The following is a 13,286-nucleotide window of genomic DNA, read 5'->3' as shown; positions in this document are numbered from 1 at the left end:
ACACTGTCTGTTTGGGTGGACCATTTCAGATCGTCAGTGATGTGTTGTGTCGTCTGCAAACTTGTTGATTGAGTTGGAGTTGTGGGGCCCCTGTGTTGAGGATCAGCGAAGTGGAGGTGTTTCCTACCTTCACCACCTTGGGGCGGCCTGTCAGGAAGTACAGGACCCAGTTGCACAGGGCGGGGTTCAGACCCAGGGCCTCGAGCTTAATGACAAGCTTGGAGGGTACTATGGTGTTGAATGCTGAGCTAGAGTCAATGAACAGCATTCTTACATAGATATTCCTTTTGTCCAGATGGGATAGGGCAGTGCAATGGCGATTGCATCGTCTGTGTATCTATTGGGGCGGTAAGCAAATTGAAGTGAGTCTAGGGTGTCAGGTAAGGTAGAGGGTGGTCCTTAACTAGCCTCTCAAAACACTTCATGATGACAGAAATGAATGCTACAGGGCGATAGTAATTTAGTTCAGTTACCTTTGCTTTCTTGGGTACAGGAACAATGGTGGACATCTTGAAGCAAGTGCGGACAGCAGACTGGGATAGGGAGAGATTGAATATGTCTGTAAACACTCCAGCCAGCTGGTCTGGGCATGATCTGAGGACGCGGCTTGGGATTCCGTCTGGGCCGGTAGGGTTAACAGGCTTAAATGTCTTACACGTGTCGGCCACGGAGAAGGAGAGCCCACAGTCCTTGGTAGCGGGCCGTGTCGGTGGCACAGTGTTATCCTCAAAGTGGACGAAGGTGTTTAGCTTGTCCGGAAGAAAGACGTCGGTGTCCGCAACGTGGCTGGTTTTCCCTTTGTAGTCCATGATAGTCTGTAGACCCTGCCACATATGTCTCGTGTCTGAGCCGTTGAATTGCAACTCTGCTTTCTCTATACTGACATTTTGTCTGTTTGATTGCCTTACGAGGGGAATAACTACACTGTTTGTATTCGGCCATATTCCCAGTCACCTTGCCATGGTTAAATGTGGTAGTTTGCGCTTTCAGTTTTGTGCGATTGCTGCCATCTATCCACAGTTTCTGGTTAGGGTAGGTTTTAATAGTCACAGGGGGTATAACATCTCCTATACATTTCCTGATAAAGCGTGTCAGTGTATACGTCGAGGAGGCTACCCGGAACATACCCCAGTCCACGTGATCAAAACAATCTTGAAGCATGGATTCCGATTGGTCAGACCAGCGTTGAATAGTCCTTAGCACGGGTACTTCCTATTTGACTTTCTACCTATAGGAAGGGAGGAGCAAAATTGAGTCGTGGTCAGATTTGCCGAAGGGAGGATGGGGGAGGACCCTGTAGGCATTTTGAAAATCTGACTAGCAGTGGTCTGTTTTCTCAGTGTGAGTGCTACAGTCAATGTGTTGGTAAAACTTGGGTAGTGTTTTCCTCAAATTTGCTTAGTTTTTTTTATTTAATCCATTTTAGAATAAGGCTGTAACGTAACAAAATGTGGAAAAAGTCAAGGGGTCTGAATACTTTTCCGAATGCACTGTATAGTATGCCAAAACTAAATTTGCATTTATCATGGCCAGTATCATGAATGCAACATTGGATAAAATGGTTAATCTTGGTGCTAAACTTACTGAGTCATTGTTCCTTACCCTTGTTGAGAAGATCATTATCAAGGTAGTTAATGTGGCTTCTTGCTGTGTATGTGTCACGAGAATTTTCAATCCCAATGATAATAACTTACAATCAATAAGCTTTGACCAATCCCCAAGGTTTGTAAGACCCTGGGTTTAATAATAATTAGGCAAAGACTCAGTTTATGCAAATGTACAGTTTATTCACGAGAACGTTCTGAAATCAAAATGCAAACACAGTCTTTATAACTCACACATAAACAAGTTCAAATCTTAAGCTACGCCTTGCTCAGACAGTCGGTGTTTTTACACTACACAGATATATTGTTTCTTTAATCTGCAACATGCAACTGAGCCACATGGGGTCCCGTGTAGCTCAGTTGGTAGAGCATGGTGTTTGCAACGCCAGGGTTGTGGGTTTGATTCCCACGGGGGACCAGTATGGAAGAAAAAAAAATGTATGAAATGTATGCATTCACTAAGTCGCACTGGATAAGAGCATCTGCTAAATGACTAAAATGTAAATGTAATAATCTTCTGCAAGCCTAACAGTTTCTCCACTCCATGGGTGGAGACAGTCTATCAATAGCTCCTCTTATCATTTGTTTCACACTTGCACCCTGCTTACATACTAAAAAGGAGCAAAAGGTCCTGGTTCTAATTCTGACTAAAACTACACACATCATATTACAAATTTATGATGAAATTCTTTAGTCATTACTTTAAACATATAAATTCCATTATCAGTATGGTTCAAGGTTTTTTTTCCTGTCATATTGTTTCCTTTTTTCTCATTCACTGCAGTGATAATCTTTGGGTTCGCCAAAGTCATATTGCATTACTTGTAGATTTCAACTTATTGGATGGATTTCTGTCCATTAAGGTTTTGGGAATGCGACTTCCTTTACCTTGACTTTCTGTTCTTATTTGTTGATTACTTTTAGAACCAGTAACAATCATGACATCCACTATTCAAGTCATATAGTCAGTGTTGTCGTAGATAATGGAAGGTAATCCACCAACATTTGTTCATAGACATAGTTATATTCTCATGTTTTTATAGTGTATATACATACATACCACTATTTCTCAGTTGGTGCTGAACCAAATAATTATAGAGAGAATACTTGTGTAACTTGTAAAGTATGAAATGTTATAGCCATATCTTGCAAAATAGAACAATGTAGTGTTCCTGAATGAAAACATGATACATTATCAGTTTACTTATTTTTATTGAACATTTGTACATGTATGCACATCATTGGGGTGTTTTTAAATTGGTTAGGAGTTTGGGTACCAGTTTGTCCAACAGATGCTGCCAAATTATAACAATCATTTCACTTCTTACACCCTGCATAGTTGATAAGAATAATGTAATTCATCTGGCTATGACTGGAACCCTCAAGAACAACAATGAGGAAGAATTAGCATCAGTCAAGAAGTTAACAGATAAAAGAGAATCCTGAAACAGGATTACTGTGCATTTTCTTAGGGGAATTCAAACCCTGAACAAAAGAATATATTGATTATCAGATGTAGCTAATTAAAATAAGCCATGTTAGCTTGTGAAATCATTTTAACCTTCAAGTAAATTGTAAAATAGAATGGGGGGAAAAAATGTAATCCAAAATGCTAAGACTGTGTGTAGGAGGTATTTGACAATGTTTACACAGATGCAATGTAAATTTAAAGCTGCTAATTTGGTTTTACTTATGTTATATACACTGAGTATACCAAACATTAGGAACACATAATGTCGACTCCCCTTTAGCCCTCAAAATGGCCTCAATTCACCAGGGCATGGACTCTACAAGGTATCGAAAGAGTTCCACAGGGATGCTGGCCCATGTCGACGCCAATGATTACCTCAGTTGTGTCAAGTTGGGTGGTGGACCATTCTTGATATAGACAGGAAACTGTTGAGTGTGAAAAACACAACAGTGTTGCAGTTCTTGACACAAACCAGTGCGCCTGGCACCTACCATACCCCATTCAAAGGCACTTAAATATTGTGTCTAGCCCATTCACCCTCTGAATGGCACACATACACAATCCATGCCTGAATTGTCCCAAGGCTTAAAAATTATTTAACCTGTCTCCTCCCTATTGAAGTGGATTTACCAAGTGACAATAAGGTTCATAGCTTTCACCTGGTCAGACTCATGGAAAGAGCAGGTGTTCTTAATGTTTAGTATACTCAGTGCACATGTCACTGCAGCCTTGACACTGTGGGACACCAGGTAGACAGAATGCCACAGTAACCAAGGATCTACAACTAAACGGCTTGCTGCTGCCAGTTTATTCAAGCAAATTAACACAGATCATTTGGGTGCATTTTCACAGGAAATAAATCAAGAGGTTGGCCTTTTGCCTAACCCATATTAGCTAGAGAAGTCAATTTCTGTGAATTACAGGAGGACAAGATCCTTAGGACAAATGTATAGCATTTTTTTCACCCATCTCTCCTTAATGCAATCACTCTTCACATCTCCTGACATCTCCTGATTAAGTAAGGGCTGGAAGTGCTATTGAATCAGATCTCCTAGTGCTGGTCAATATTTAGAGCAGGGTCAGTTTGACCCTTGTGGCTTTCTGTAGCTTTCTCCATTCGTCTGTACCAGTTCTTCACCTTGGTGTTCTCCATCATGTCATCCCAGGCCTCAAGACCCTCCATCACTCTCAGGATCCCATACACTGCCTGCAGAGAGAGAGTCGTGGACATAATTAGCAAACACTGTCTATTTACTATTTGTCTATAGTAAACAAAAAGCCAAACAAAAGTCTCATCAGCTAAACTGCATAAGAAAGAAGAAAATACAAGTTATAGAAGTCTAAGATAATACTTCACATGACATGTGGTGCTCTTACCAGGTCAGCCAGATTGGGCTGGTCTCCACCCATGAACTTCCTCTTCTTGCCAATGGCCACCACCCACTCATTGACTGCCTTGTACAGATCCTGTCTCACGTCATCCTGCAGGTTGTGTCTGCAGGATAGAGGTGTTTAATATAAAACAGAGCTTATCACCAAACATTGGCTGGTTATCAGAAAAATCCACTTATTCAAGAACTATTTACAAAAACCGTATACATGTACAAAACCTTATAGAGCAGATCATCTTTCTTTAAATATCTTTTTTTATTGGGGCACCCACCTACTTTTCAGTCTTTTTGAGATGACAAACATGGCAGCTGCTCCAACATACTTTGCAAAGAATCCCTCATAAGTGCCAAACTTGCCCTCACGGACGATATAGTCAAAGGAGGCCAGGGCCTCTCCAGTGGTCCGGTAAACATTGGGTGAGATCAGGTGCACCAGCCAATCATCTGCCCACTTACGCCATTTGATCTCCTCCCTAAAGCAGATTGAAGGGAAAGAGAATAAGAGAAAGGAACATTTAAGCCTAACTGATGCTTGACATTTAGTATTTTATTAGCATTCCCAATTACTACTCTTCCTGGGGTCCAAACAGGAAACAAAACACAAGTAAAATACATAACACAATACAAAATACACTACATGACCGTAAGTATGTGGACACCTGCTCGTCGAATATCTCATTACAAAATCATGGGCATTAATATGGAGTTGGTCCCCCTTTGCTGCTATAACAGCCTCCACTCTTCTGGGAGTTCCACTAGATGTTAGAACATTACAGCAGGTACTTGCTTCCATTCAGCCACAAGAGCATTAGTGAGGTCGGGCACTGATGTTGGGCGATTAGGCCAGGCTAGCAGTCGACGTTCGATAGGGTTGAGTGCTCTGTGCAGGCCAGTCAAGTTCTTCCACACAGTTCTTGCCAAACCATTTCTGTATGGACCTCGCTTTGTGCATGGGGGCATTGTTATACTGAAACAGGAGAAAGGGCCTTCCCCAAACTGTTGCCACAAAGTTGGAAGCACAAAATCCCCTAGAATGTCATTGTATGCTGTAGCATTAAGATTTCCCTTCACTGGAACAAAAGGGGCCTAACCCGAACCATGAAAAACAGCCCCAGACCATTATTCCTCCTCCACCAAACTTTAGTTGGCACTATGCATTGGGGCAGGTAGCATTCTCCTAGCATCCGCCAAACCCAGATTCGTCTGTCGGACATGCCAGATGGTGAAGCGTGATTCATCACTCCAGAGAACGCGTTTCCACTGCTCCAGAGTCCAATGGCGGCGAGCTTTACACCACTCCAGCTGACGCTTGGCATTGCATATGGTAATCTTAGGCTTGTGTACGGCTGCTCGGCCATGGAAACCCATTTCATGAAGCTCCCGACGAGCAGTTCTTGTGTTGGCGTTGCTTCCAAAAGCAGTTTGCAACTCGGTAGTGAGTGTTGCAACCGAGGACAGTTTTTGTGTGTTAAGCTCGTCAGCACTTGACGGTCCCATTGTCTGAGTTTGTGTGTCCTACCACTTCACAGCTGAACCGGTGTTGCTCCTAGATGTTTCCACTTCACAATAACAGCACTTACAATTGACCAGGGCAGCTCTATCTGGTCGGAAATTTGACAAACTGGCTTGTTGGAGAGATGGCATCCGATGACGGTGCCACATTGTAAGTCACTGAGCTCTTCAGTAAGGCCATTCTACTGACAATGTTTGTCTATGGAGATTGCATAGCGGTGTGCTTGATTTTATACATCTGTCAGTAACGGGTGTGGCTAAAATAGCCCGATCTACTAATTTGAAGGGATGTCCACATACTTTTGTATATAAAAATGTCTGCCATAAGATGTTATTTTATCTGGTTGTATTGCTAGCTTGAATTACCTGGGGTGGCAGAGAGTTCCATGTAGTTATGGCTCTACTTAATACTGTGTGTTTCCCAGCCTCTGTTCTGGACCTGGGAACTGTGAAGAGACCTCTGGCTGCATGTCTTGTGTGGTACCGATGAGTGTCTGAACTATGTGCAGACAGTTCGGTACATTTAACCCATCAACACCTCACACAAAGACCAATCGTGATGCAGTCAAATCTCTCAACTTTGAGCCAGGAGAGATTGACATGAATACCACTGACATTCTCCCTCTGTGTACATCTACAGTAAGTACAATACAGGCTGCTCTGTTCTGGACCAACTGCAATGTCCTTCTTTGCCGCACCACCGGGCAGTAGTCCAGCTGTGACAAAACTAGGGCCTGTGGGACCTGTCTGGTTGATTTAGATGTCAAGAAAGCAGAGCAACACCTTATCATGGACATATTTCTTCCCATTTTAGCAACCATTGAGTCTACAGTATATGTTTTGACCATGGCAGCTTGCTATCTAGTGTTACACCCAGAAGATTAGTCTCCTCAACTTGCTGAATCGACACATTATTCAGTAATAGATCTAGATGAGGCTTAGGGTTGAGAGTGATTTGTCCCAAAAACGATGCTTTTATTTTTTTTTATATTTAGTACCATTCTAAAACTGACTGGAGCTCTATGTTAAGGGTGTCATTTATTTGACTGTCGTAGCTGACGTGTACACAGTTGAGTCATCAGCATATATAGACACAGGCTTTATTCAAAGGTCAGTGGAAGGTCATTAGGAAAAATTTGGTACACCCCTCAACCGAATTCCATTAGAGACATCCATTAATACACTGAATAAAAATAAACACAATATGCAACAATTTCTAAGAATTTACTGAGCTGCAGTTTACATCTCATTCAAATAGAGTTGATCAGGCTGCTGAATGTTGTCCCACTCCTTTCAATGGCTGTGCGAAGTTGCTGGATTTGGCGGGAACTGGAACACGATGTCGTACACCTTGATCCAGAGCATCCCAAACATGCTCAATGAGTATGCTGGCCATGGAAGAACTGGGACATCTTCAGCCACCAGGAATTGTGTACAGATCTTTGCGACATGGGACAGTGCATTATCATGCTGAAACATGAGGTGTTGGAGGAGGATGAATGGCACGTCAATGGGCCTCAGGATCTCATAACGGTAACTCTGTGCATTCAGATTGCCATTGATAAATTGCAATTGTGTTCATTGTCCGTAGATTATGCCGGCCTATACCATAACCCCACCATGGGGCCCTCTGTTCATAATGTTGACATCAGCAAACAGTCAGCCACACAACACCATACACACTGTCTGCCATCTGCCCGGTACAGTTGAAACCGGGATTCATCCGTGAAGAGCATTTGCCCACTGAAGTCGGTTACGATGCCGAACTGCAGTCAGGTCAAGACCCTGGTGAGGACAACGAGCATGCAGATGAGCTTCCCAGAGACTGTTTATGACAGTTTGTGCAGAAATTCTTCAGTTGTGCAAACCCACCGTTTCATTAGCTGTCCGGGTGGCTGGTCTCAGACGATCCCGCAGGTAAATGAGTTGGATGTGGAGGTCCTGGGCTGGTGTGGTGATCTGCGGTGGTGAGGCCGGTTGGACGTACTGCCAAATTCTCTAAAACGACGTTGGAGGCTTATGATAGAGAAATTAACATTAAATTCTCTGGCAACAGCTGTGGAGGATATTCCTGCAGTCAGCATGCCAATTACGTGCTCCCTCAAAACTTGAAACATATGTAGCATTGTGTTGTGTGACAAAACTGCACATTTTAGTGACGTTTTATTGTCCCCACCGAAGCACCTGTGTAATGATCATGCTGTTTAATCAGCTTCTTGATATGCCACACCTGTCAGGTGGATGGATTATCTTGGCAAAGGAGAAATGCTCACTAACAGGGATGTAAACAAATGTGCACACCATTTCTGAGAAATAAGCTTTTCGTGCATATGGAAAATTTCAGGCAACTTTTATTTCAGCTCATGGAACACTTTATATGTTGCGTTTATATTTTTGTTCAGTGTAAATAGGTAACTCTCAATCAATGATAAGGCAGAGAATGTAAATCCATAACACCTCAGTTTTCAGCAATAGGTTATGATCAATGATATCAAAAGCTGCACTGAAATTTAACGAAACTGCTCCCACAATCTTCTTTTTATTCATTTCTTTCAGCGAATCATCAGTCATTTGTCAGTGCCGGGCATGTTATTAGGTGCCTTTCCCTATAAGCATGCTGAAAGTCTTCATTTGTTTTATGTAAAATATTGTATTTGGTCAAACACGACTTTTCGAAACGTTTGCTAAGCACCGGTAACAGGCTGATTGGTCGGCTGTTTGAACCATTTTAAGGGTGCTTTGCCATTCTTGGGCAGCGGAAGGACCTTATTTGGTCCATTATGCATGAATATGAAGGCTTAGCGTTTGTTGTTTGCATGTGATGCCTACATTTGCTAATCTGGGAGTTGTCAGACTTATTTTCTATGCCTTATCCCTCTCAGCCATATAGTTTTTTAATTCATCATCTACCCATGGGGATTTGGCAGTTCTAATAGTCAGTTTCTTGATGTGCGCTGGCCTATCTGTAACTGGAAGAAGCAATCTCATAATCTAAAAAGAGTAGTGATGTATGTACACCTTTAGAGAGATCTGGACAGACATACATGTATTTTCATGAATGATCCATGTACAGAGTGGTTCTTGGTCATTATATGGTCTGCAGTAATTTGGCACCCAATGTGTTCACCTACTTTCTGGAATCTTTCTCGGGGTACATCGTCTGACCTTCAGCTTCATTCACCATCACCCAGTACTTGTTGTTGAACTCGATCACCTCTTTCCCCTTCTCATTGACAGCCTTCATCTCTGGGTAACAGCGCAGAATTTCTGAGATAGTTTTATCCCTGCAGGGGGAGATAGAGAAATCAGACCACTTCATGTAAAAGAAAACACAAGAACTCTTTTCATAGATGTAGTTACTTACTTGCTCACCAACTGTGTCTTCAAGGCACTGATTATTAATGAGGAGTCATTCAGTTGCTGATGAGTCAAGAGCACAGAAGGGGAGAGAGAGAACACCTGACAAGTTTTCCCATCATCCCATACACACCTGTACGTTGTAACTATAATACCAAGTCATGCAGAGTGTCTGTGTCCCATCTTACCACATCATCATTCACCATCACAATTGGCACTTTTCTGTAAGTTGACCACTTGATTTCCTTCCTCATGACGGGGTTGACCTCCACAATCTCATATGGAAGCCCATGGTAGTCTAGGAAAGCTCTCACTTTACTGCAGAACGGGCAAGTCTTGTACTGATACAGGGTCAACTTCAGGTCACCAACAGAAGGCTGAGAAAGACAGAGAAGTCAGTTAAAAGTCAATTTCATTCATTAACGTTACATATACATTTAGATCGCAAAATTTGGCACATTTGAGGATGTAGCATTGGGTAAGCTACTTGACAAAAGCACACCACAGAGGTTGTTAGCTAACAAACATAAGATTACTTTGCTTCGGGTATACATGGCAAGTAATGAAAATATTTTTCACATCTAATATTCTTGCCCAGTATTATTACCTTGACATCTTCTTCAGCAAGGTGATGTTGGACGGAGAGCTTTATTGTTTGATACAAGCCAAGCCCCCCTCCAAACAGGAACGCACACCCCAGGACCCTGCCACCGCGCAGAGGTGTGCTAAAGAGCAGTTTGGAACGGAATCCTGCACCACCTGTTCTGTAGGCCCTGCTCGATCCATGTAGCGGGACCCTTGGAATCAGGGAGGCAATATTCCCAGCACGACATGGTGGCGACTCCAAAATGTGCCAGCCGACCTTACCGAGAGTTCTCGCACAGGCGGCTGCCATCTTAATTTTACATAAATTCCCACAATTCTGTGCGTTGGGACTTGTTCAAGTACATCGTATCAACGCTGCATTTGCGCTCTTGGTAATGCGTTTTGGTGGGATGTTCAAGAGCATACACTTTCTATACGCTTGAGCTAACGCATACTGTAAATTCCTATTTTTTTCTTGACTGGTCACGAGCTGGATTTGAAAGATTTGACATTTAAAAAAATGTGAGTCGCACAGCTGTAAATCATATTTGCTTAAAAGTTTATTTTGAGCATCAGTCGACATAACGCATCACTGCTTGATGCGATGTACACCAAAGTAAAATGATAGGATCAGGCATTAAATGACTAGTGTTTGTATTACTATTGTGGCTGGATTAAATGAACAATTCCAAAGAAAGAAATGGCATCATGAAATTGTTCAAATCAGACCAATGCGCATTCTACGCCCCCCGTGGTTGCAGGGGGAGGTTTGAGAATGAAGATAGAGGATGACCTAGAAATTAAATGCAGATCGATTGCAATGGATTGTGAAGTTTAGACTAATAGCTGAATAAACTATTACAGTATCGTACTACACATCAACTCAAGGTGGTGCTGAACTCACTGAGGACATTTCCATAAGGATACCATTCGCTGATTTGGTACACGAACTGTGGATAATCAAAATGCTGGATGCCGGAACAGAAGAAATGAGAATCTATTCTGAACGTGCACGAGAAGACATTTGAAGAAGGTCATGAAATTGAGAGGATGATAATGCTGGAAAAACAGGTATACTACAGTCACCTGGGGTAACGTTCATTATGTGAGGTGCACTAGCTGTCACGGTGTTGTAGTGTTGCGTCGACACACATAATAAATAATACATCATATTATTATTTTGATCATGGTGGAGTATTTTCATCTGAAACCTCACTGAATAAACCCCTAATCTGAATGCATGTGAATCGTAATTTGTCAGCATGCCCATGACCCCAAATATGTTTATGCCTTTCTTGGATGTGTGGATAATTCTCCCTATGGTCTACTATGCTGAAGGTGAAATATCATCCCCTCGTCGCCGGTGCATGAATAAACATCATTATCTCACATCCATCATTGCAACAGCATCTGTTAGTCAGCTTCCTTAGATATGGTCGGAATGTGAAACACATAAACTCTCTCTCTCTGTGAATCTCTCTCACTCACTTATACACTCATGCTTTCTTTCTCTCTCTTTCTCTCTCTCTCTCTCTCTCTCTCTCTCTCTCTCACACACACACACACACAAACACACAGACAGACAGGAAAACCCATGCACGTGTGCATACACATACAACACTTTCTGGAGTCTCTTTGCATTTCCAATGTCTTCATCATGTGTGTTTCTGTCTGTGTTTCCAACAAAGGCCCTGTTCAATACATATTTAGTCTATAGTATAACCGGTCCTTTCTCAGGCTGTGTGTTTCCAACAAAGGCCCCTGTGTAGGCTGCCTTCACATTTAATGACATACACACATGCACACTTTTCTGATTAAAAGATAAAGGGCATGACGCCTAATATTTAAATCTCTGTTTGTTGTTTTTATAACAGGCTGTGCATTGATAAGAATTAACAATAAACACAATGATATTCTTGGCAAGGAAGTGAAGTTCTCTAGGAAATATCCTTTTTGGATCAGGCCCTCTGGCCTTCAGCGTCTGAGGGAGGGTGACCTCCCATTGTTAAACTCAGATTTTGGGCTATAAAGAAAGCAAAGAAAGCCTCCCCAAAAAACAACAAACTCTCCAACAGCCTTTGAAATGGACTTGTTTGCTCTCTCTGGATTTTGATATATTATACATATGTGAGAGGAAATATCTGGGGTTACCATGGTAACATCACCTGTTGACCATGAGTTTTCAGGCGGGGAGAGGTTTTGCAGGATGTTGCTCTCTGCGTCACTCCTGGAACACAGGTCTTCCTTTGTACATAAACCTATCATGAACTGCTTCACAAAGTTTGTTTTTTTATGTGCACGTGTCTGTGTGCTTGTGTGTGTCTGTCTGTGTCTGGTGGGGGGGGGTAAACATGCCTAAAAAGGCATGAAATGATGGCTCTGTTCATTTTTGATCTCGGTCTTTCTCCTTCCCTGACTTCAAAACTGTAGACGATCGATCTTCTTCATGCATTTGCTCTTCATTGTTGTATGACTTTAAGCAGTTTTGATGTGGCATATGAGCTCATTTCTGATTCTGAATAGAAAAAAGCAGGCCTCCTCTCTAATAGACTGGCCTCACTGCACACATATGGCTCCTTCTACTTTATGGAATGTGACAGGAATCTGGGATTTTTTTATCACACGCCTTAGTTTTCTGTGCACAAGGCAGAAGAGGCACCTTAAAATCCTTCTATATATTTTTCGCCCTGCCCTTTAATCATCAGAATGAGTTGCAATGTGAGTTAAATTATGATACAATGCCTTTGTGTGTAACCTTACTTTGCAAGCTGTCATTGTTCCAATAGTATAAAGGCTATGCCATTACTACTGTAGGAGCCATTTCAGCCTACTTACAGTGCATTCAGAAAGTATTCAGACCCCTTGACTTTTTCCACATTTTGTTACGTTACAGCCTTATTCTAAAGTTGATTAAATATATCATTTTTTTCATCAATCTACACACAATGCCCCATAATGACAAAGCAAAAACAGTTTATTTTTTTATTTTGGCAAATGTATAAAACTTAAAAAACAAACATACCTATTTACATAAGTATTCAGACCCTTTGCTATATGAGTTTCGAAATTGAGCTCAGGTGAATTCTGTTTCCATTGATCATCCTGGAGATGTTTCTACAACTTGATTGGAGTCCACCTGTGGTAAATTCAATTGATTGGACATGATTTGGAAAGGCACACACCTGTCTATATAAGGTCCCACAGTTGACAGATCTGGGGAAGGGTACCAACAAAAATTCTGCAGCATTGAAGGTCCCCAAGGACACAGTGGCCTCCATCATTCTTAAATGGAAGAAGTTTGGAACCACCAAGACTCTTCCTAGAGCTGAACTAAACTGAGCAATCGGGGGAGAAGGGCCTTGGTCA

The 13,286-nt window shown here is 42.0% G+C and overlaps 2 protein-coding genes across 2 annotated transcripts in view; one reads left to right on the top strand and one right to left on the bottom strand.

Annotated features, from left to right (window-relative positions):
• Positions 1 to 2,796: 2,796 nt before the first annotated feature.
• Positions 2,797 to 10,260, bottom strand: ptgesl (prostaglandin E synthase 2). The gene is made up of 7 exons (XM_014171682.3): positions 9,943 to 10,260; positions 9,524 to 9,712; positions 9,343 to 9,398; positions 9,110 to 9,262; positions 4,739 to 4,939; positions 4,453 to 4,570; positions 2,797 to 4,282 (listed from the first exon to the last, which is right to left on the bottom strand). The coding sequence occupies exons 1-7, from the start codon at positions 10,228 to 10,230 to the stop codon at positions 4,127 to 4,129; spliced, it is 1,161 nt and encodes a 386-aa protein (XP_014027157.1). The 5' UTR covers positions 10,231 to 10,260; the 3' UTR covers positions 2,797 to 4,126.
• A 52-nt stretch (positions 10,261 to 10,312) lies between these two features.
• Positions 10,313 to 13,286, top strand: part of LOC106585456 (ral guanine nucleotide dissociation stimulator) — a 29,248-nt gene continuing 26,274 nt past the window's right edge. Inside the window, exon 1 of the mRNA XM_014171680.3 lies at positions 10,313 to 10,991. Coding sequence (XP_014027155.1) covers positions 10,971 to 10,991 — 21 coding nt within the window. The 5' untranslated portion in view covers positions 10,313 to 10,970. The remainder of the gene's footprint in view (positions 10,992 to 13,286) is intronic.

Source organism: Salmo salar, chromosome 24, assembly GCF_965601325.2.
Source record: "Salmo salar chromosome 24, fSalSal1, whole genome shotgun sequence".
NCBI lineage: Eukaryota > Metazoa > Chordata > Actinopteri > Salmoniformes > Salmonidae > Salmo > Salmo salar.
This window is presented reverse-complemented; position numbering and strand designations above follow the sequence as displayed.